This window comes from Marmota monax, unplaced genomic scaffold (assembly GCF_021218885.2).
Source record: "Marmota monax isolate L192 unplaced genomic scaffold, Marmota_monax_Labrador192_F-V1.1 WCK01_AAM20220418_F8-fsc00021, whole genome shotgun sequence".
NCBI lineage: Eukaryota > Metazoa > Chordata > Mammalia > Rodentia > Sciuridae > Marmota > Marmota monax.
This window is the reverse complement of record NW_026695228.1, coordinates 6738789-6763266: the sequence shown is the minus strand read 5'-3', so window position 1 is coordinate 6763266 and position 24478 is coordinate 6738789. Positions and strand designations below refer to the sequence as shown.

General features: G+C 44.7%; 1 protein-coding gene across 1 annotated transcript in view; it reads right to left on the bottom strand.

Annotated features, from left to right (window-relative positions):
• Positions 1-512: 512 nt before the first annotated feature.
• The window catches only part of Cmtm7 (CKLF like MARVEL transmembrane domain containing 7), a 54798-nt gene continuing 30832 nt past the window's right edge, over positions 513-24478 (bottom strand). Inside the window, exons 2-5 of the mRNA XM_046437266.2 lie at positions 10413-10586; positions 6425-6523; positions 3169-3250; positions 513-1235 (exon numbers count right to left, since the gene is read on the bottom strand). Coding sequence (XP_046293222.1) covers positions 1222-1235; positions 3169-3250; positions 6425-6523; positions 10413-10586 — 369 coding nt within the window. The 3' untranslated portion in view covers positions 513-1221. The remainder of the gene's footprint in view (positions 1236-3168; positions 3251-6424; positions 6524-10412; positions 10587-24478) is intronic.

The following is a 24478-nucleotide window of genomic DNA, read 5'->3' as shown; positions in this document are numbered from 1 at the left end:
TACAGTTGGGCTGTCCAGTTCCCAGCAGGGAGCTACTATGAGGTATCTTCCTAGCAGAGCAGAGATAAAGGTCATGTGCAATCTATTACCGAGAGAGAGCTGTGGATAGTTCCCACTGCCAAACCTAAATCTCCCTGGGCTACCACCGAGAGAAGACCCTCAAGTAATTCACGGATGGCTTCCTGCAGTAACCTGCCCAACAGTACTGTAATCGCTCTTCACGGTGGCTACACATGTTCTCTCCTTGCCCATAGCACCATTCAACAACTCCCTGGTCCTCTTTCTAGCCAATCAAGCAGCCCAGCCCAGGGAAGTGGCAAGTTCAGGATAAGTGTCAAGTGTAAACTGGACCCTTAGCTTCCTCCAAAACCCCTTCCAAAATGAGCAGGTGCATATCACAGAGAAGGATGCAAATATAAATTTAGAACTGCATATACTTACCTAAAACCCAACTTTACTGCCATTGCCCTACCCTCCCCCCCCCCCAAAAAAAAAAACGTAGAAAATAGAAAAAAGAGTCTCCTTTTTTTATGAGAATTTGAGTATATACACAGCACTGGGTTTAGGGTCATGTGCCAGACATAAACTCAAAGGCAAAGGCCTAGCTTTACAGGCTTCTTCTAGTTCAATAAGAAAGTCTTCTGCACTTGGCTAATATTTTATTTAAACACACACAAACACACACACACACACACACACAACCGTAACAAAGGCAGAGAGAGGGGAGGGAGGGAGACAACAGGCTGACCACCTAGTGTTTGTGCAGGCATGTCACCTTAAGAAGGAGGGCATCTTCAAGATCAGATTGACAGGCTAGATAAATTAGGAGGTGGCTTTATTTTTTTGAGGATCGAGGCATCTTCGCTCCCCTGAGGAAAGTGAAGGAGAAGCAGACCTGGGAGCCCACCGTCGTGTTCAGTACCTGAGGTGCTGCTAAAAGCAGGCAGGAGAGACAGGCTGCCCTTGGAGCTGCTTCCTTTCCCAGAAGGGGAGGAAAGTTCTCCAGGGAAGACTGGAGACAGAGGTTCTGGCCAGCCCAGAAGCTGAGACCTGGTGTCTTGGGGAAGCTGGAGGCCAGGGGGGCCTGCCTGGTGCCTATCAGCCTGCTTGCGACTTTGGCATAGGAACAGTCCAGAAGCCGTGCCTGGGGTCACTGGTCCTCCTGTCTGCCAGGCCCATGTCCTGCAGATCCTTTTAAGGCACCCAGAGGCTGAAGCCTTGTCAAACAGCTGCATCTTGGGAAGGAAATGGCAAAGTTAGATCAGTTTGAGGGGGACAGAACTGACCCAAGGGCTTCAACCAGAAGCCACAGCTTGACTCCCCAAGTTTTTCTCTGTGCAATTCTTTCTTCCACCCAGCACCAACTTTCATTGGAATTATTTTATTCTTTTTAAATACATTTTTTTAGAGACAAAAAAAAAATTAAATAGTATGGAGGGGCTCTTATTCCTACATCTCTCAATCCTATTCCCTAGAGGTAGTAACCCCTTCGACTCCATTAACAATTTCTTTCAGCAATTCTTCCATGAGCTTTTTTTTTTTTTTTTTTTTTTTTTTTGTGCATGCTGGTCTTGAGCTCCCAGCCTCAAACAATCCTCCTGCCTCAGCCTCCTGAGTAGCAGGGCCTACAAGTGCATACCACGATAGCTGTCTCTCCCTGATTTTCAATAATGTATTTATACAAATATTTATAGATTTATTGTTTTAAGGCATCACTTTTCTTATTTATTTTTTATTTACCACATTCGCCAATGTGTTTTTTATTTCTTATTTTTTTAAATTCCCCATTCGTTTTTTTTCCCAAACAGCTGTCCTGGGACGTAATTCACATGCTACACAGTTCATCCATCTAAAGGGAACTATTTCAATAATGGTTTTCAGACTATTCACCAAATTGTGCAACCTCCTCTACAGTTTTAGAGCATCTCCATGGCCTCAGATAGAAACCCCAAGCCATGAGCAGTCACTCTCAAATGCCCCTCCCCTGCATTCCCAGGCACCGACTGGCCTACTCTGCATCTCTGGATTTGCCTGTTCTGGGCAGCTCTGCATGGGCTTCCATGCCTGGCTCCTTTCCCTGGGCGTCCTGTGAACTTCCTGCCAGTGAAGGCTGGAGCAGGTTGAGCTCTGCCGTGGCCCCCTTTCTGTAAGGTGCAGGCTTTGATACTTCTAATGTGATTTTTGAAGACGAAAGAAAAAGAATAAAGAAGGGAAGGGATGGCTCAAAGAAAGAAGTGTATTAACCAAAAGTTGGTTCAGGTTTATAGTCATCTGTTACTGAGAACTTATTCTAAAGATAAAAAAAACATTAGGGCTGGATGCAGTGGTGCACGCCTGTAATCCCAGTGGCTCAGGAGGCTGAGGCAGGAGGATGGCAAGTTCAAAGCCAGTTTCAGCAACTTAGTGAGGCCCTAAGCAACTCAGCGAGACCCTGTCTCAAAACAAAAAATGAAAAAGGGCAGGATGTAGCTCAGTGATTGAGAGCCCCTGGATGCAATGTGGTGCTAAGGATCGAACCCTGTGCCTTCCACTCTACCACTGAGCTATAATCCCAGCCCAACAGATAATTTTTATTAAAAAAAATTCTCACTCAGTGTGGTGGTGCACACCTGTAAACCCAGCTCCTTGAGAGGCTAAGGCAGCTTAGCAAGACCCTGTCTCAAAATAAAAAATAAAAAGGGCTGGGGATGTAGCTTGGTGGTATAGCACCCTTGGGTTCAAACAGGAGTACCAAAATAAAAACAAAAACACTTTCATTTGTACTTTCTTTTTAAATATATATATATATTTTAGTTACGCATGGACTCAATGCCTTTATTTGTTTTCATGAGGTGCTAGGATCGATCAGATCCAGTGCCTCCCACTTGCAAGGCAAGTGCTTTATTTCTGCCATTAGGAAACTTATTTTTAAGAAAATGCTTGCCATCAGAAGCTGAATTGTCAGGGCGCCCCTGGGTGTGTGGAGATGGGAATGACAGCAGGGTCTCATGGGTTCCCTCTTTCTTTCTGCCAGGCCCTGGGCTCTGATTACCACTTCTGAGCTGACAAGGGTCATGCATGGCCTCCTCAGCACAGGGGCATTCCCGACCGCCAAAGCCAAAGACAAGCTGTCCTGTTCCTGAGCGGGAGTCTTTCGGAGACCTCTGCATACAGATAATGGGAGCTCACCTGTTGACTGGGTCACGCACGAGATCTTGTAGGACAGCCACACGCTTGCCAAGCACAGAAAGGTAGCCACGAATCCAAATATCTGCAAAGGAGAGAGAGGAAGTTCACAGGCCACAGGCCCATCCCTTGGGCATGCCTGTTTCTTATCTTCCTGCTTGTTCCCCGAACTGTCCACCACTGAAAGGAAGCTTGGGTTATCATCTGACCTGACCACTTCAGGTACAGAGATGAAGCCTGGAAGGGCCAGTCCCTGGCTTTAGTCCTCCTGGGTTCAGCCCCAGTCAGGCCTGACAGCCAGGCCTCTGGGTCTCCACTCTTGGCCCTAAGCAACTCCAGTTCCCAGGCTGGCATTCATATATGTACAACCAAGTTGGGGGTCAACCACTGGACTTTGATTACTCTGGACTAATAAAGAAGAAAAAAGTGGAAATTTAATTATTTAAATGTATTATTAATAATTAAATTATTTAAATTTAATTTGGGTTTTACAATTTTTAATGTTCAAATGGATTTGATTGATGTGTTGGCATCGTTTGCCTTTCATTCATACTAGCTTTCTGCTCTGTTGTGGCTTTATCGCTGTGTGTGAGCCAGAAGCTGAGGCCTATGGACCTGGTTTCACGTGTGCACATATTTAGATAACATTAGATTAAAATAGCTTACGGCAGTGCTCTGTTCTTCTCAGGGCCCAGCCAGTGCTCAGGTGTGAGCAGGGCTGACCTAGGCCCAAGCTCCTCATTTGCAGGGGAGGAACAGGGTGCCCGGACAGGAAGAGGACCTTGAAAAGGGCTCATGGAATGGTCTAGAGGGTGCAGGCCCCGCCCTGGTGTCTTGGACACCACGAGGTCTGCAGTCATGTTCCTGGCTTGTGATCAACCTTGGCAGCTGCGGCAGCTGAAATCCACTGAGCACTAACTATGCAGCTGCTTGGATTTAAGCTCTTAAGCTGAGCAGATTCCTTGCACCTCACAATTCTGCGAGGTGGAGGGTGGTATCACATCTCTCATCATTTCACAGCTAAACAAATGGAAGAACGGGTGAGTCAAGGGTTTGCTTAAGGTTTTGCAGAGCAGCCAGAGTCAGGACAGGGTCTGAGACTTGAGGTCTGTCTGACCCTAGAACCCACGCTCTGCCAGTCGGTGGTCTGGGTGTTCTCAGATGCATATTGAGATGCCATGCTACCACTAGTTCACTACTGAGGTCACCGGCTGATGTCCCACAGGTACTGTCCACGAGCAGCCAGATGAAAAGTAGGCTTTTCAACAAGGTTTGCTTTTCTTTTCCGGACAGCTGCTGGTTGACATAAACAGCTGCCCCCATCAGCCCACTCCCACTCGCACCCCCAGTGCCTTTTCCTTGGCTCCCTTTGTACCAATTGTCTGCACCACATAATTAGCTTATTAGAGCCTGTCCTGGCCTCTCATTGTCTGTTCTGCACAATTAGCACATTATATAGCATCCCGGTCCCCAACTGTCTGCACTGCATAATTGAACAGTTTATTATTATGTCACTACAGAATGCTATTCTAGACGACAATGCCTTGTTTGCTAATTGTTTCATGGGCCCTGTCCTCATCTCTGAAGCTTGATGACCATTTTCTCCTAAGCAGGGACCATATTTTTTACATTTTATTCTGGTTTCTCCATGATCCAGGTTTGGCCTTAGGTACAAAGCCAGTGTATGATAAGTATTAGCTCTTGGGACTCCTGAGCTAATGTGGTTCTTTGTGATCTGCTTATAAAGCCCAGCAGGACTGTCCCTGGGTGCACCCTGGAGCACAGAGTGCCTCTCCCACCAGCTTGCACTTGTCGGGCAAATGCTGACCTGCAAGGGATGCTGCTCCTCTCCTCAGAGACAGCACAGAAAGGGGCCTGTGGAGGTGTATTAGGGGGCATAGGTGTTTAGGATCTTGGCCACCGTATGCAGTGATGTTGGGTCCCTGTGCTGACCTTCAGAGGAGACCCTCCCTCTCTAGAGTAATTCCAGGAACAAACCCAGCCCCAGGCCAGACTCCAGAGAACCTGGTGATGTGTATAAGTGAAACTCACACATAGAACTTATCTTAGATCTCATTTTAAAAAATTTGCCTTCTTTTTTAAAAAAACAAAAAAAATGGTGGACACAATATCTTAATTTTATTTTTACGTGGTGCCGAGGATGGAACCCAGTGCCTCATGCATGCCAGGCAAGCGCACTACCACTTGAGCCACATCCCCAGCCCCTAACAAATTTGCCTTCTTGCTGAGGGTGGTGGCACATGCCTGTAATCCCAGCAGTTAGGGAGGCTGAGACAGGAGGATCAAAAGTTCAAAGCCAGCTTCAGCAACTTAGTGAGGCTCTAAACAACTTAGTGAGACCCTATCTCTAAATAAAATATTTAAAAAAGGGGCTGGGGATGTGGCTCAGTAGTTAAGCACTCCGGGGTTCAATCCCCAGTACCCCCCTCCCCTCCCCGAAAAAATTACCTTTTTCATTAGGGAAGCAAATCTGGTGATTTTTTTTTTTTTTTGGTAGTGCTGGGGATTGAACTCAGGGCCTTAAGCATCCAAGGCCAGCACTCTACCAAACTGAGCTATATCCCCAGCCCTAGGAAAGCAAATCTATACTGGCCCATAAGCCACTGAACTATAAAGTTAGTGAAATCATAAGTCAGATGACAGAAATCTATGAATCTTAAAAAAAAATCATACCTCCCTATGTATATATCTTCCACTGCACTATAGTTTTTTTTTTTTTTTTTTACATTTCCAGCTACTTCTACTTAAGGGTATCAGGTGGATCAATTTTTGACTCCAAAAGGTACAGGAGTATTATTTCCTGGCCTGAACAGTGTTAAAAATATAAAATGGCAAAGTTAAGACTCAAGGCAGATATCACTGATGGATCATAGTACTCTTCCTCCTGGATCCAAAAAAGGCCACCAAATCTTTCTCTGCACAGGCAGCCAAAGCAAATGTTCAGAGTGGGCTTGTGAATTAAAACCCTGCCCCTCCATTTAAGTAGTGGCTGTGAGAAAGAGGCCAGGACTACTGGGGCCATTAGAATTTGCTAACAGCCCTGACAGTCCACTGTCGAGGATCATGTGCTGTGAGTCCAAGTGTCAGGCTCTTTGGAGACAGCTGCTGGCTGGCTGGAGGCAGTTATCAAGCCTATGAAGTTGGGTCCTAGGAAACCAAGCCCTTCTCTGCCCCCGTCGGGAAGAAAGGAGCAACTAAGCTATGACTTCATTCCTAAAGGTTCCAAGAGCATCCTCACCGCTCCGGCTACCAGTCCGCTCTGGCTGTAACTCTTGGAGGCTGCCACGATGGAGGCGATGAGGAGGAGCAGGGTACCGATGACATAGTGCAGAAGTTCCTGGGGGTGAAACAGAGGCAAACAGGTGGGTGATGTGCACCACTCCTGGTCCCTGGGGAGCAGCTGGGCCTCAGAAGAGATGACAAGAAGAAGAGAGAGCCATGCTCCCTCTATTCGCTTGCCCTGGCAGGAGGAGTGGCATAGCATGCCAGCAGCCAGAGGGAGGCTGGCCAGGAAGAGGCCAAGTACCAGAGCAACGATGCCCGGCAGGCAGGAGGGGAACAAGACAAAGGAAGGAAGCTTCTCCAGAAAGCAGAGGTATGCACTGAGGATGGTTCCACTCCCGGGGTCCTTTCGCAGACAGTACCTTGACCTCTGGCTCAGGCTATTAAAAAGCAAAATGAGTAATCCTGCAACTCCCAGGCTTCAGAGTCTAAACAAAACTCCAGCTCTGAGAAGCAAAGCCCCTTAAAGAGACTTGAACCTTTCTCTTCTGCTTTGAAGACATTCTGGGCTAACAATGTGCTGACTTTGTGTGGCTGACCACAGCACCTTCCCACTCTGGACACTTCCAGGTGTGGACTTGAGGGGTGCTTGTTCCTGGGGATCTCTCAGACTCTGAGTCAAAGCCCAGCATGAGGTCGGCAGCTCTTCTGTGAAGTGTCTGTGGGGGTGTAGTGGCCGCTGGCTTTCTCCCAAGTCCTGCTGGTCTCTCCAGTGTCCCTGGCTGAGCTCTACCAGAGGGGTCTACTAGCGGGTCTGACTCCACCTTCCCTTCTTGCCTCAGCCCAGGAGGGTCCATTTCTGTTTAAATCAGCACCTTTGCAGGCCCTGGCAGGGGCTGGACCTCTGTCATTCGTCAGCGTAGGATGAATGACACCTCACCCTTCCTTCCTCCTGAGATCCAACACCAGCTCAGAGGAGAACTTAAGCATGGGGCCATTTACAGTACTCCTCGAAATCCAGAGTGCCTCCATGTTCAGTTCTCTTTGATGAAAATTTAGAAATTATTCCTCAATGGAATTCTGCCCATCAGGGTGACAGTTATTAAATTTTGGAAAACCTTTTCCCCTAATCCACTTTCAAGCTGCAGATCCTCTCAAAACTGTGTAAAATCAAAGACCTGGGTTTCTCCTTAGTGGAGATCCTCCTTAGGAGGATCACAAGGGAGACCACAGAGAATCTACCTAAGAGCAGATGAACAACTGGAAGTTCCCCACCTCCAGGGTTCTCACCCACAGAGGAAGAGGAAGATGGCAAGGGACAGAGAAAACGGACTGGAGAGAATCCTAAGCGCAAGGGACCTAAAGAGTACTCAGCCAAAAAAGTGTGGTTGAGCCTGTCCTTTGAACATTCCCCTCTCAGCCTTCCTTTGTTCCTGTCCTCTTGCATTTCTTCTCTGCTTTGCTTGTTCACTGTCAGCATCCAGATGCCCGGATAAGCTTGTTCTCAAAAGAAGCGAAAGGGTGTCATCACTTGAAAGGGGCTTTATAACGTATGAGCACAAAGGACTTTCTCTCAAAATAACAGAGTGGATAATCAAGAGGCAGAGGCTGTCAGACTGGAATTTTTTTTTAAAAAAGCATGATCTGATACCCTTTCATGATAAAAACACTTAACAAAGTAGAACTAAAAGGGAACTTCCTCAATCTGATAAAGGGCATCTATAAAAACTCATACCTAACATTACATTTAATGATGAAAGATGAAGTGCTTCCCTCCTCAGACCAGGGAAAAGAGAACGGATGTCTGTTTTTTGCCGCTTCTATCTGACAGTTAACTAATTTGTTCGACTAATTTCTTACAATAAGGCAAGACCATGCAGTAAAAGGCAACGAGTTAGACAGCAAGCAGTGAAACCGTCTCTATTTGTAGAGGGCATGATCTTGTATAAAGAAAGTCCTAAGGAATCCACTAGAAACCCATTAGAACTAATAAAGGAGTTCAGTAAGGTTCAGGTTACAAATCAACAGACAAAAAATTATTTATATACTTGCAATGAACAATCTAAAAATGAAAGTAAGAAAAAAAAAGTACATTTGAAATAGCATCAAAAAGAATAAAATACTCTGAAAACTACAAAACAGTGTTGAAAGAAATGAAGGAAGATCTAAATAAATGAAAAGATCATCCATGTTCTTGGGTCCTAAAATGTAGTATTGTTAGGATGGTTGTACTCCCCAAATTGATCTACAGATTCAATGCAATCCCTGTTAGAGTCTCAGCTGATCTCTCTGTAGAAATTGAAAAGCTGATTGTAAAGTTCATATGGAATTGCAATGATCCAAAATAATCCTGGAAAAGAAGAAAATGGGAACACTACATTTTCTAATTTCACAACTTACTACAAAGCTGCAATAATCAAGATGGTGTAATCATGACATAAAGATAGACAGACAGACCAACAGAATAGAACTGAGAGTTCAGAAATAAATCCATGTATTTATGGTCAACTGATTTTCAACAAAGGTGCCAAGGCCATTTAATGGGAAAAGAACAATCTTTCTGCCACATAGTTCTGGGAAACTGGATATCTACGGGCAAAATGATGAAGTTGAACATTTACCTCTTGCTAAATGCAAAAATTAACCTAGGGCTGGGGATGTGGCTCAGCAGTACAGCGCTTGCCTAGTGTGTGTGAGCCCTGGTTTCAATTTCAAGTACCACACACACACACTCACACAGACACCAAGCCAAACCAAACTAAAAAAACCCACTCAAAGTGTAAAAACTAAAACTATAAAAACTTAGAAGAAAACATAGAGGCAAATCTTCATGATCTTGGATTTAGTAACAGTTTCTTTAATATGGTACCAAAACATGAGGAAAAAAAAAAGACAAATTAGACTAACCAAATTTAAAAACTTGTTCTTTAAAGGACACCAACCAGTGAGTTAAAAAACAAGCAACAGGATGGGAGGAAATATTTGCAAATCATATATGTATAATAAGGGACTTTTCTCTAGAAATAGAAAAAATTCAACTCAATAATAAAAAGATAAATAATTAGAAAAAGATCTGAACAGACATTTATTTTAAAAAATACAAACAATCAACAAGCATGAAAAGATTGCTGACTTTGTTAGTCATCAGAGAAATGCAAATCAAGACTACATGAGGGCTGGGGATATAGCTCAATTGGTAGAGTGTTTGCCTTGCATGCACAAGGCCCTGAGTTCAATCCCCAGCACCACAGGGGGAAAAAAAAAAAGACTACATAAGGTACCACTTCACACCCATTAAAATGGCTAGAAGCAGAAAATCACAAAAGTTGGCATCAGCAAGGAGAAATTGCCACACTCACACACTGCTAACAGGAACATCCAGCACTACAGCCCCTTTGGCAGAGTATGGCAGTTTGCCAAACTGCCCGACTATTAGCAGCATGACTCCTAATAACCAAATGGTGAATCTGACCCAATGTCCACCAATGATGAATGAAAAACAAGATGGTGTATCTATATGGTGGACAAAGAGTTGGTTATAAAGAGGAATGAAGTCCTGATAATACTACAGTGTGGATGGACCCGGAAAACATTCTGCCAAGTGAAAGCAGCCAGTCACATACATTATTCCATGCAAGAGAAACATCCAGAATAGGAAAATTGTACAGACAGAAAGATTAGGGCTGGAGGAACTGAGAGGTAAGGAGGTGGTAGCTAAAAGGGAAGGAATTTCTTTTTGAGATAAAATGTTCTAAAATTGACCATGGTGATGGGTTGCACACTCTGGAAATATATCCAAGAGCTACAGACTTCTTGTAGCTGGAAAGTGAGTTCTAGAAACCACTAGGACATCAGAGATGTCCACCAAATGGTTGGAAAATCAGGGCTGAAGCAGCAAAGGATGATTCAAGAGGTGGACTAGGAGATGCAAGGGACTCTCTTGGGTCCCAACGCCCTGGCTGATACCTTGTCTGGTACATGCTGAGGACAGTGCTAGCTCTTACCGACAGGGGCCAGCTGATGCAGGTGAGCACACGGTAGAAGCGGAAGAGGTGGACCAGGTAAAAGGCCAGGATCATGATCAAGTCACAAATGGTGACGACTTCAAAGTAGCTGAAGGCACTGTAGTCGATCCACACGGAGCTCCGCACACAGATGAAGGCGATCAGCAGAGTGACCTGAGACACAAACACAGCAAGTTGACATCAGAGAAATGCCTGCCCAAGACGGGCACCTGGGGAACAAACAGCAGAACAGCCACCCAAGGCTCCCCTGACAGCCAGAATTGACAGGCTGTTCCAATTCAGGTTATTTCCACACAAATTGGCGGGAAGGTCAGAAAAGTGCCCTTTCATGTAGTACAATCTTTTAAAAACACATGCTGGTTGTGAGCAAGGACGGCTGCTGTGACAGACTTTGGCTCTCTGAAGTTTGTTATATTGTGCTGGCAGGATGCCTTCTTCTCAGAAAGAGGAATATAGGAAAATAACAAAGCAGAATTGTTTCATTCATTTGCTGGACCTTCTCAGAGCAAAGACTAGAGTGATGTTAGACCTAGGGTTACATGTTGGGTTGAGCTGTACCAAGCTGCCCACATTTGATTGTTTCAGACCGACAAAGATGGTGACTCACACCTTATGACGTACCGGTCGGCAGGCACTAAGGGACCATTTACTGATGTGTGACAAACGTGATTGCATTGAGGCTTTATAGAATCTGCCATATTGACAAAATCATTCCTATTTTCATATGGGGGAAAGGAGGCATGCAAATTCAGTAACCAGTCCAGGTCTACCCAGCTTGTAAGCAGTGGAGCTGGATTTGAATCCAGGTCTGACTCTAGGGACCATGTCCCTCCATGTTGGATGCTGTTCTGTCTACCCACATCACAAAAGAGGCGTAGCATCAAACATACGGGAATCCTGTTTAGGAGGCAGTGCTTGCTCAGTCCTAAGTAATAATGCTGTGTAAATGAATAAGTTATTGTGCAGAATTATTAATGACCTGTTACTGAATTAACAGGTCAGGTAAACGTTGTTACCAGCAACATATGAACATGTTAGGAGATAGACTGGGATGAGGGAAGAGGAGATTCTGAGTTTCTGTGAAGACCAAAGAGATTAAAACCTTGTCCACTCCACACAGGGAACAAACCAAACCACAGATATTAAGTGTATATAAACTGTTAGGTTGTATCTTAAGAGCACAATCAGTTTACTACAGATTATTTTATACTACCTCTTTCCTATAAAGATGGTGATTCTCAAAGGCTGTGTATACATGTATGTTTGTGGGCCCGTGTGTGATCTCTGTGTCCTCTGAGACATCTGGCAATGTCTGGACACATTTTTGGTTGCTGTAGCAGGTGTGCAGGAGGTTGCTGCTGGTATTTAAAGGGCATGATTTAAAGATGCCAGAGGTTCTGCTAAAAAACATCACCATGGGTAGGATGGCCCCTATAATCCACAATGGTCTGGCCCCAAATGTGGCCCCTTAACTATTGAACTGCTGTTGAAAAACCCTAGTGTAGAAAATGTTAGTCTGCAAGGAGAATTAGGCCACGAGATTGGATCTAACTCCAGTTCAAGTGGTCAGCGCTGCAATCACTTTTATTTTCTAAAGTCCTCATTCATAGCACTCCATCAAGATCCTCTGTGATAGGTACAAATAGGACTCTTGGCTTGAAGCTTGGAGTGGGGCTGAGGAATGCTCTGCTTAACAGATGAAAAAAAGCAGAGTGTGGCCCTGACATGAAGGCACCCTCAACATTTGCATATTTCAGTTTGCTAATGAGCAACGTGAGTATTTTCATTTTCTCAGTTCCTCTGCAGCCACCCAGCCATGGTAATAGAATGATTCACACCTGGAGGCTGTTTCAAGACTTCGAAGGGAGCCTCTGCCAGATTCGGGTGTGCAGGATTGTCAGGGCTTTGCTGCCTCATCAGTGCCAGTTCCAGGCCTCCCTTACTTGGGGATGTCTATGGGCCTCCCCAGACCTACACTGAGATCCTCATGGGCTGGGTGACTTTTATTCCAAGCCTGCTTTAAAATGCAGATAATCTGGGATTAGGCAGTAAGATGCCTAGATGGAGAGGCAATTTTTGTAACTAATTTCATGCAAAGATTTTTTTTTTCCAGCTCTTCATGGGGGGTAACAGAGTCAGCACTTTTTCATGGTGATACAGGGATGCGGAAGTTTCCCAAAAGACAAAAGAGGCCTGGGAAGGTCTTACTCCTCTAAGCTCCCAGGATCAGAACTGGCAGCACCTTTGGCCTCCTTAATAGATTTTGATTCAAGAGTGTGAGAAATTATTGAGGGGTTTTATGTCTTAGGCCTTTAAGGTGCTTTAAAGTTGATGATTGCTTTGTAGACAGTAGATTGATACAAGTTGGTGTTCACATCAGTAGGGGAAAGGTTGGGTTGTCCAGTAAATAATGTTGATGCAGTTGACTGACTAATTGGATTCAGTTAGAAACCTATTGTGTTCCCCAGGTCATGCCTTCTACAAAAGGAAATCCCAGATGCTTAAGAGCTAGAAGTGATATATTCACTTGGCCATCCTGTCTGCTGGTTCTGCATTTGTGGATTCAACCAATAATGGATTGAAATACTTGGAAAAAAAAATTGTATCTGTACCAAACATGTACAGTCCTTCTTGACATTATTCACTAAGTAATACAGTGTAGCGACTATTTACATAGCATTTACATTGTGTTAGGTATGATGAGTCATCTAGAGATGATTTAGAGTATATGGGAAGGGGCTGGAGGTGTAGCTCAGTGGGAGAGCACTTGCCTAGCATGGATTCCATCCCTAGCACTGTGTATTGGGAGGATCTGTGCAGGTCATATGCAAACACTACACCCTTTTGTATAAGCCACTTGAGCATTTTGTGCAGCAGGAAGTACTGACTTCTCTGTAACAAACCATCTCAAATCTCTCTGGGAAATGTGGTTGTAAAGGGAGACTTCCTGAATTCCGTCCACTTGGCCAAAGGCCACCTACCATGCACCCTTCTCTGGGAAAGCCCACTTTAAGAAAATCTCACTGGCTTCGCACATGATGTGTGCTTACGCATACTCCTAAAAGCTTCCTTTTGGCCAAGGATTTATTTACTTATTTAATTTTTACAGTACTGGGAATTGAACCCAGGTTCACTCTACCACTTAGCTATATCCCCAGCCCTTTTAAAGAATTTTAAAAATTTGATAAAAGGGTCTCTCTAAATTGTCCAGGCTGGCCTCAAACTTGTGATCCTTCTGCCTCATCCTCCTGAGTCACTGGGATTACTGAGGTGTGCCCATTATGCCTGGCCCAAGGATTTATTTATCCCAACTTTAAGCAGCCAGTGTCTTAGCTAGTGTACTAAACAAAAGCAAACAAACCCAAAAAGGATTTGACTGAAATCAAACTTTTTAGAAATTCTAAGGCCAGTAACTTCTGCAAATGCAGAGGACCCTGAATCATTTAGATCAACAGTCAGGACCCAACCAGAAAGATGAAAGAAAGAAAAGACAGTGGTGGAGAAAAGGCTGTTAATTTTCCCCTCCTTCTCAGCCCTCTCGGGACCTCCTGTTTCCAACAAACACATTGAAGTGGGAGATGGCTGAGGTAGGAGTTCTGCACAGGACTGGTGCAGAGGCAGGTGCTCTGGAAGACAGATGTGCTTCTGATGGAGCAGCTTCACATGATGCTGCCACAGGACTAACTAGTTTCTTTTTTTTTTTTTTTTTTTTTTTAAATATTTATTTATTTATTAGTTTTCCGCAGACACAACATCTTTGTTCATATGTGGTGCTGAGGATCGAACCCGGGCCACACGCATGCCAGGCGATCGTGCTACCGCTTGAGCCACATCCCCAGCCCCCTAACTAGTTTCTTAACGAGCTGCTCATAAAGGTTTGTACTTGTATACTGAACTGTCATGAGAGTTGAAAGTAAAATATAGATATCCAGGGGGTTAAAAGTAATGTGCAAGAGCCCTCAAATCAAAGCAAGGTACCAGGTGATTTACTTTAATCCCAGCAACTCGGACGGAGGCAGGAGGATCACAAGTTCAAGGCCAGCATCAGTATAGTGAGGCCCTTAGCAGCTGAGTGAGGCCCTGTCTCAAAAAAAAAAAAAAAAAAAAATTAAAAAGGGCTGGGGATTTAGCTTAGTGGTTCAATCCCCAGTCAAAAAAAAAAAAAAAAAAAAAATCAAAGCCAGGGTCCCCCAGGCTGGCTGTAACATTGTGTGGAGTCAGTGGAGTCACCTCAGATTAGATGCATCCATTCTCCTGAACTAATGTCCTTTCCGACTCCATCTTATCTGAATTCTTACTCAAGGAAGAGAAGATTTTGTGATGCCACCATGGGTTAAAAGGAGGAAATTGACTTTACCTGAGAGAATCAGAGCCAAGCTAGTCTTTGCCACACTCAGGTGAGCACGCACTGCCGGATGCCATGCTCTCGCTCAGGCCCTCAGCCTGGGTATCTCTCTCCAGGAAGAAATGGCATTTTGAGGTCTACGATAAGACCTTTCTGGAGAGTTCAGGAAGCAGTTGTCAGATGCCCGATTCCAAGCTGGGCAGAGGAGATGTGTGATGGTCTCTGGGGCCCCTGTCCCACACTGACGCATTGACTGCAGCCCTCCCATCCTGGCCAGGCCTGCTCACTGCACCTACCTGTGTCTGGCTGAAGATGGCACCAGATGTCTTTATTTGGGGAGCCACAGGCTGGATGCCAGCAGGTCACCCAACTCCACCCTCCCTGGCCTGACCTTAGGATGATGTTTTAGTGAGACAGACAAACAGGCGTAAGGGGAGGAGGGTGGAACAGGTGAAAGCCAGCATCAGAAACTCTCAGACTCGACTCTGAGAGGCTTTTCTAGAAAAGCCCAGGAGATGAAAGCCAGGTTTGTTCCCAAAGTCAGAATGCGGATGATGATTTGGGGACTGGAAACTGCATTCTAATGCAGAAAGGCTCACAAATGACTTGCCTTGGCAGTGGGCAGGCACAAGAGGAATTTGATACCTTCCTGACTTTGGCTGAATTTTGCCCTTGTTCTAAGGAAACTAACTGATGCCTCCCTGTTAAGGCCTCCACTATATCAGCATCTTAGAATAGTTTTAGTTCACTCTCATGAACAGACATGTAGCTGGGAGTCTCACCCCAAACTCTCAAGGGTTAGTCCTGCCCCACCCCTCCCCCATGCATAATTTAATTTTGTAGCTATAAATTAAAACGCCATAGAGATTCAAGAGAGGAATGGGGTGTGGTGGTGCACATCTGTAATCCCAGCAACTTGGTTTCTTCATTTAATCAAGCAGTAAGGTCATGGGTCAGTATAATAAAAGCTAAAGTCTATGTTTGTCCATGCTGGGAGTAGTTCTAGAAGAATTTATAAGAAGCTGGTTACAGTGGTTGCCTCTGGGCAAGGGAAATGATATTTAGCGTTTTTTAAAATTCACTTGTTTTCTTCCATTATAAGGATTACATAGTAAGCTTCATAAAAACAATTTCTTAACGACACATCTTGGAGCTCTTTAGTGTCATATACATAGATCTAACCTTTTCTTTCAATTGGCTGCACGGTATTCCCCAGTATGTCTGCAGCTTTATTTAACCCAGAGTTTCTCCACTTTGGCTCTGTGGACATTGTGAGCTGGTTATTCTCCATGGTGGCCGGTTGTCCTGCAGGTGGCCCCATGACAGCATCCTGGCCTACTAGATGCCAGTCTCTACCCATTCCTCTTGCCACAATCTAAACTGTCTCCAGCCATTACCCAAAGCCTGCTGGGGAGAAGACTGCCTCTGAGAGCTGCTACTGACACCATCTTTTCTTGGTGGGCATTTAGTGCATTCCCAGATTTTTTACTAATGCAAATAATCCTGCAAAGAATTGGACGTACTTGTTAGTAGATGTATGTTTACTGAGCAGAAGCATATACACGTTTAAGATTTTGTTGTTCGGTGCCAAAATGCTATCCCCCAAATACTTGAGTTTCCCTACACTGGGAAGCTTGCCAACACAGATTATCAGTATTATTGGTATTTGAAAAGGATAGAAATATCTTGTTGCTTTAATTTTCATTTCCCCAATTACTAGTGGGTTGGATATCTCTTCATGTTTTATTGGTTCTGCTTGTTTGTGTTGTTGGTCTATTTTTCTATTGCCTATATTTTTATTGAAAATTTGAAGAATTCTTTGTAGTCTGAACATTAACTTATTGTCTATTATAGATTTGCAAATTATTCTCTCCATCTCTAATTTCCCTTATGTTAGCCTTTTAACTAAGTTTAATTTTTTATACATTCCAATCTGCATCACTTAAAAATATACTTCTGGGTTTTATTTCTTATTCTCTACTTCAAGATTAATTTTTTAAAAAAGTCTTCTACAGAAATAAATGTGTTTTCTTAAAAAAAAAAAAAAAAACAACAGTTGTCCCTTGGTATCTACAAGGAACAGGATGTCCCATGAATACCAAATTTCGAGAATGTTCAAGTGGCTTATACAAAAGGGTGTAGTGCTTGCATATGGCCTGCACACGTTCTCCCATACACAGTGCTAGGGATGGAATCTAGGGTCTCATGCATGCTAGGCAAGTGTTCTCCCACTGAGCTACACCTCCAACCCCTTCCCATATACTTTAAGTCACCTCTAGATGACTTATCATATCTAACACAATATAAATGCTATGTAAATAGTCGTTATACTGTATTGCTTAGTGAATAATGTCAAGAAAGACTGTACATATTTGGTACAGATACAATTTTTTTCCAATTATTTCAATCCATTGTTGGTTGAATCCACAAATGCAGATCCAGCAGACAGGATGGCCAACTGAATGTATCACTTCTAGCTCTTAAGCACCTGGGATTTCCTTTTGTAGAAGGCATGACCTGGGGAACACAACTGGTTTCTAACTGAATCCAATTAGTCAATCAACTGCACCAACATTATTTATTGGACAACCCAACCTTTCCCTACTGATGTGAACACCAACTTGTATCAATCTGTTGTCTACAAAGCAATCATCGATTTTGGAACTCCTTAAAGGCCTAAGACATAAAACCCCTCAATAGTTTCTCATATTCTTGACCTAGAATTTATTCAGAAGGCCCAAGGGAGCAAGCTCTGATCCTGACCCCTTCTGCTTCTCAGGATATACGGGGATCTGGGGTTCCTCACTTAGCCACCTCCCAGCAGGGTCCGATATTCTCTTGGGGCACCTTTCTCACCCACACTGTATCTCTATGCTTGTCGCTTAACTTGTTTACCACTGTCCTCTCCAACTGAAATGCAAACTGCCCAGGGACAGGGACCCTTGGCTGTACCCTCCCTGGGCCCTGCACCATAGCAGGTGCTCAATTCAACACAGGGTGAATAAAGTCACCTGGGTCCTCCTGCCATTCTCTGTGACACTTCCGTGGCACTCTACCACACTTTAAAAACATTCGTCCTTCCCTGACTGGCCTCTATAGCCCTTTGAGGAGTGGACAGTGATATCTGCTGTTGAGCATCGTTTTGGGATGGGGCACGGTGCCTGGCATGAAGAAAGGGAGAATGATTTGAAGACGCCTCTCGAAACACCTCCAAGCTGGCAGATTCCTCATCAACCCCCTCTGGAGGCCTGGTGTTGAGGCTCTCCAGGCAGAACATCGTGGTGGGCCTGCGATGGAGCCAGAGCACTCTGCTTGGTCCTCAGGCCAGGCCAAACACCCCGGGTCTCTAACCATCTTCCCACTGCAGTTGTGGTCCAGAGGATCCATGCAATGATTGTGTCACCTGTATCAAGACTGCTTCACTGCCAAAAGTCATCAGGATCACGGACTGGGCTAGAACGCCCAATTTATCAAAAATGTCATCACACCCACAAGAGCAAGAAGCCCCGCTGACATTTCTTATATAGTTGGTGGTTTCGGGTTTTACGTTGGACCAAACTCAAGTCAAAAGTTTTTGTTTGCAAGGAGCAGTGGTTTCTCTCTAGCTTACTTCTCTTTTAGCATCTGACCCAGTTTCTCACTCTTTAGTGGTAACTGAAGTTCAAGGCAATACAACAAAGCATCCTCTGCCTCGCAGTCTTGCTGTACTGTGGGTGGATATTTTTGTATTTGTGCAGAGTGAATGAACAGGGTAAGGACAGTCACCTCCACAAGGAGACCCTTGGAGGAATGGGTCATCAAAGAGGACCAGGGGCAGCTGGTGCAATGTGGAGACACCCCAGGAAATACGAGGGTGAACCTCATAAAGAGAAGGACATCTGCTATGGATATCAGCGTGGCTCCTGGGACGACCCAAAGAGCAAAGGTAGTCTCCACGATCCGTCCATTGCTCACTGTGCACCAAGCTCTGCTCCTCTGCATTGCGCTCTTATTCTGTCCTCACAAGAACCTACGAAATAGGTACAGTCACTTACACTTTACAAAAAGAAAGCTGGGGCACTCAGACATTAAGTGATTCGCACCAAGCACACGAGTGTTGCCAGGGTTGGGACCCTGGTAGCCTGGAGCTAGCAGACTCTCACTTCAGCTGCAGCATCTTGTTGCCATGGTAATGATGGTTCCCCAAAGGGTTCCACAGCTTCCACACTGGCTACCTGGTGTGTGTGTCAGCAAAGATGGACGGGACTGAGAGGAACCGAGAAAGATGTCTGAGGTCAACCCCTGAGCAGTGAAGGAACTGGCTGGGTAGAGGCTCAAAGAGCAATGTGGGAGCCCATGGGGCGAGGGAGCGAGAAAGGCAGTGGTGACAACCCTCTACTGAGCACCCACGAGGTCTCAGGAAGCTTGATGCTGGCTCAGTGATTCCTTCCTTCAGCCCTGATAAAGTGGGGACCCGGATGGGCCATCTGCCCAGAGCAGCTCACACAGATGGTAGACAGAACCTGGAGGCAAAGCCAAGGTCGGAACCCTAAGACTCTGTGCAGAGTGAGCATATTCCCGAGGGTTTGGGTTGACCAGCTTCCCACCCAGCTCACCCAGGGCAGGGGCGTCTCCTCCAAAGCCAGCAACAAGAAGAGTCCCACAGGGGCGTGTCAGAAGGTAGTGACTAAGGGGCAGCAAGGAACCAGACCCGGGCCTCCAGAACTCCCTTTCTTCTTCCATGGTTCGTATCTGCCCAGCATTTGCCTATGGGAATCCAAATTGCACTGATGCTTAGCAGGGGGACCTGCCAAAGTGGTGGCATCCAGGGAGAAGGGACAAATCCCTGGAGCTTAAGGGGAAGAGGATAAGGATGTTGACCAACCAAAGGCTGTGAGGGCTTGCCAGAGGTGTGCTCGGTCGCTGCTGCCTCTCCCCTTCTCATTTCCCAGGGGGAATTGCTCTCTGCCATGTTTTCTTTGTTCAGTCACTGATGTCCCACTGGCTCTCCCTGACCCTATGCTCCACAACAGATGGCCGCTTCCTTTTCTGAGCACTAACTAGCTCCCAGGGCCTAGGGTTTGACAGTTTCTAACCCGGTTCATCCTCACAATGGTCCTGGGGACGTAAGTACTACCATCATCTTCCTTTTACAAGGAAACAAAGGCACAGAGAGTTTACATAACTTGCTAAGAGTCACACAGCCAGGCTTTGGAGCCAGGCCTGGGACTCTGGATCATTGCCAAGGCTGTAGTCTCGGCTCCTAATCACTGTGCTACCTCTTGTTTCTCTTTAGAGCCCTCTCCCAGCTCTGCTCTTATTTTCAGCTAAGGATGGAAATTCTCTGTCCTGTCCATCCTGGGAATGAGTGCTGAGCAGCCCTGAGACTTTGGATGATAGAAGGGGTGTCTGTGCATACTCCCTCCTGCTGGGAAACAGGCTTGGGGTCTCCAACTCAGAAAGGCAGGCCTGATAGAAAAGTGGTTCAGTCTCTTGCTTAAAAAAAAAAGTGTTATTCTAATTATGCAATAAACACTTGTTCATTAAAGAAAATTCATAAGCTCATTCAAGCGAGTGTCTTTCTATGAAAACAAAAATTACCCATAATGCTGCTTCTCAGTGGTAACCCCACCCCTGGCATCTGGAACGTTTCTTTATATATATATATATATATATATATATATATATATATATATATGTTTTAAGCAAATATGTATTATTTTTCCTTTTCAAAAATCAGATCACACTGTACATGTAGTTTTATATTCTTTTTAAAAAGACAAATATTTTATACCTTATAGATGCCACTCATTCAATCATTCTGCTTCAGAGCCCTTATCACTGCCCAGCAAGCTGTATATCACACTTATCTATTTGTTTACTGTCTGAAGCTTCCGGAGTGAGGCTCATGATCACTGGGTTTTATCTGTTCTGTTCACTGTTCTTTTCTCAGTGCTGGGATTCCTGAATAGAATCTGGGCTCTCTATAACATTTGTTGAATAAATGAATAGGCAGATGAATGCATGAATGCAATTTTATATATTTTTTTCTGAGGGCCTTTAACATGCCAGGCCTGAGAGTTTGGATGATCTAGTCCCAGCCCTTCCTAATGCATTCTCCCAACTGTGCACGCAGTTGGCCCTTGTTGTACACACACACAGGGTCCACAATGAATTAATGGTTGTATCCCCATGCCCAGTACATAGTAGGCCTTCAATAATCTATGTAAAAGAGAAATTGGGTTTAAACTGAATTATCAACAGCTCTCCGACATAAAATGGCTGGCAGGCCAAGTGCAGCCTCTTTCCTGTGATAATTTCCCTGGGCTATAGCTATGAATACAGGACTGGGTTTTTAGGCATAAGTGGAAGAGGTGGTTCTTGAGAAGAAACCACATGACAAGTCAGCAGAATGCCCAGCAATTCACCCACACATGGTAATGTTTGTAGGTGAGCTAGAGCACGGTACAGGGTCTGCTTCCCAGTACTATAATGGCAAATGGGCACAATGGATTTGGGGGAATGATGGAAATGTCTTACAGCAGCTTGGATTATAGTGACACGCACAACCATTGATTTACCAAAAACAAAGTTTTTTAAAAATAATATGGTGGCAAGGACCGGAAGTGTGGCAGACAGTTGCAGCAGGGTGGCAGGTCAGAAGGCTCAATAGTATTATCAATGTTTGAAAATTTCCACTAATAAAATACACTGCCCAACAGGTTCAGAGGAAGGAATGGAGACCAGGCAAGAATTAATTGAGTTTTGCAGTCATCTCTCTTCCCCGAAGGGCATGAGAGGAAGATCGGAAACTGTTCTTATTTGTAAAACTAAAAGTAATAATTCCATTTAATAAGCAAACCGGGCAGCATGACAGCGTGGGCCTTCATCCAAGAGTACGTAACAATTTTTGGTTCCCTCTGATAGACTGAAAGTGCAATAGTTCCCATTCTGACCACAGTCAGACCGAGCAACAAGGTGCTCCATTCACAAAAGTCATCAGTGCAAAGACCGAGGCTCCCGCAGAGCCTTGGCAGGCATGTGTCTGACGCAGTCAAGCAAACCTTGACTGAGGCCAGGTGGGGCGCAGGTGGAATACAGGTGGGCAGCTGGTGTCTGTCGCTTCCTATGGTTCACAGGAGCAAGGTGGGCTGACACAACTTGTCTGTGTCTCTGCAAAGAACAGAAGGAATATTCTGGGGCAATGGAGACCAAGACTGACAGGAAAAACACTGAGCTCTTGGATCATCTTGGCAGGGGATGTGGAGATCATCTCTAAGGGGCCCAGATGTCTAACATGCTATAATTTTATGAGGCAAACAAAGAGCTTATGTGTGCAGAAGGAGCAAGACACCCCACACTAAGCTGAGATGGAATCCTTACAGCCAAAACCCAAGGCCTCACAGGGTGGCCTCCTTTTTAACCCTTCCCTGCCTGAGTCTCAGACACCCTTGACTTCCTGGTCTTTCAAGACTCAGTGGCCATTTAAATCCCTTCCTGACAATTCATCAAAACTCCTGTTTATTTGTTTTGCTCCTCCTCTTTGAGGCACCCAAGGTCAGGCAGTTGAACTCTGGGGTGGCAAAAGAGCAGGTCACCCCCTTGGGCACCTCAGGTAGTGGGGTAAAGGGCACCTCTCAGGCAGACCATGGGGAGATTGGTGGTCTTTCCTCATAACACAAGGGTACAACCCCTAAGCAGGCATACTTGGGTTATTGGTGCTATAGGAGGCACCAAGGAATAGCTCCAAGAGCCCTTTCCAATATCCTTTGTACAACCCATGTCCAAATTAAAGTGGATTTCTAGCCATTCTTTACCCTTTTCTTCCATTTCCCCTGGCCACACTCCTGCTTCTAGATCAGGTGTCCAATAGACCTCTCTGTGATAACAAGCATTCCTCACCCATGCAGTCCATTATGGTGACCAATGGTCACCTGTGGCTACTGAGCACTTGAAACCTGCTGGCTTAACTGAGGGACTAAATTCTTAATTTAATTTTAATTACTTTATATTTAAATAGCCACAGGGGTCCAGTAACTGCATTATAGCCACTAGTTAGACCCTCCCTAAAGCACTCTGCCCTCTTGGTCCCCAGACTGCAGAGATATCTCTCTCCAACACCCATCTTAGCATCTGCCACATCTCCTTCCAGGTCTCATGTTCTTCATGAGAATAAACCTTCCTTGCAGGTACAAACAGGATCTAGGCTCTGGATTTCACAAAACAAACCTCTCAGTGAGAGAACTCACTACATGTTTGTCCTATGCAGTTGGACCAGACCTGCATCCCTCCTAGGTTTAAGTACCAGGCTTCTGAGAATGGCCAGTGGTGCATGCCTATAATCCCAGCAACTGGGAAGAGTGAGGCCAGGCTGGGCAACTTAGTGAGACCCTGTCTCAAAATAAAGAAATAAAAAAGGGCTGGGGATGTGGCTCAGTGGTAGAGCACCCCTGGATTCCATCCCTCGTACTGCCAAAGAAAGAAAGAATGGCCAGAAAGGTTGGCAACTGTCTACAGACACTGGCCAACAGAAGGTTGTTCCATGCCCTGGTTTCCCTTCCACTTCAATGGAGTTTTATTTCTAAATGCAACCAGCTCGGTTCAAAGGCTGGTGCCACCTTGGGGTGGCCTTGGTTTTTCAGTTTCTTCATCCATATCATAATGATGATAGTATACCCCACAAGGATGTTATGAGGATAAATATCACTTAACACGTGTAAAGTATTGTGCAGTGAAATCATATTAATGGCAAACTAGCACATAAGCATTGACTGTTGAGTTTGGGTCCAGAAGGTGCCTTTAACTTAACACTAAGTTATCAAATGTCTAAAAAAAACTGAAGGGGCTGGGGATGTGGCTCAAGCGGTAGCGTGCTTGCCTGGCATGCGTGCGGCCCGGGTTCGATCCTCAGCACCACATACAAACAAAGATGTTGTGTCCGCCGAAAACTAAAAAATAAATATTAAAAATTCTCTCTCTCTCTCTCTCTTAAAATAAATAAATAAATAAATAAATAAATAAACCCGAAAACCATGTATCCTTGGACACAATGACATCACCTGTAATAATTCATCCTAGCAAAATTATTCATGGATATAGGCCAAGATTTATTTTAAAAATTAGTCAACCCAAAGTGTTCTAAATGTGGAAAAATTAGAAAACGCTAAATATCCAATAGTACACATTGATTAAATAAACTGTAGTTTATCCTTATAACATTATTATCAAAGAAAAAAGTATCAGGCACAAAGTTATAATTCCATCCCCCCTTCCCACCACCCTAATAAGTACAATAGACAATGTATTTCAAGAAAAATACTGCTGGGCTGGGGTTATGGCTCAGCGATGGAGCACTCGCCTCGCACACGTGAGGCACTGGGTTCGATCCTCAGCATCACATAAAAATAAATAAATAAATAAAATAAAGTCATTGTGGGGCTGGGGTTGTGGCTCAGCAGTAGAGCACTCGCCTCGTACGTGCAAGACCCTGGGTTCGATCCTCAGCACCACACACACACACAAATAAATAAATAAACAAACAAACAAGTGAAATAAAGGTGTTGTGTCCAATTACAACTAAAAAATAAATATTAAAAAATAAAGTCATGTGTCCATCTACAAATAAAGAAAAATATTTAAAAGAAAAATACTGTAGATGAAATGTTAACTATGAATATTTTGTAGTGATGGCATTAAGGTGATTTCTCCCCTTTTTGGGGGG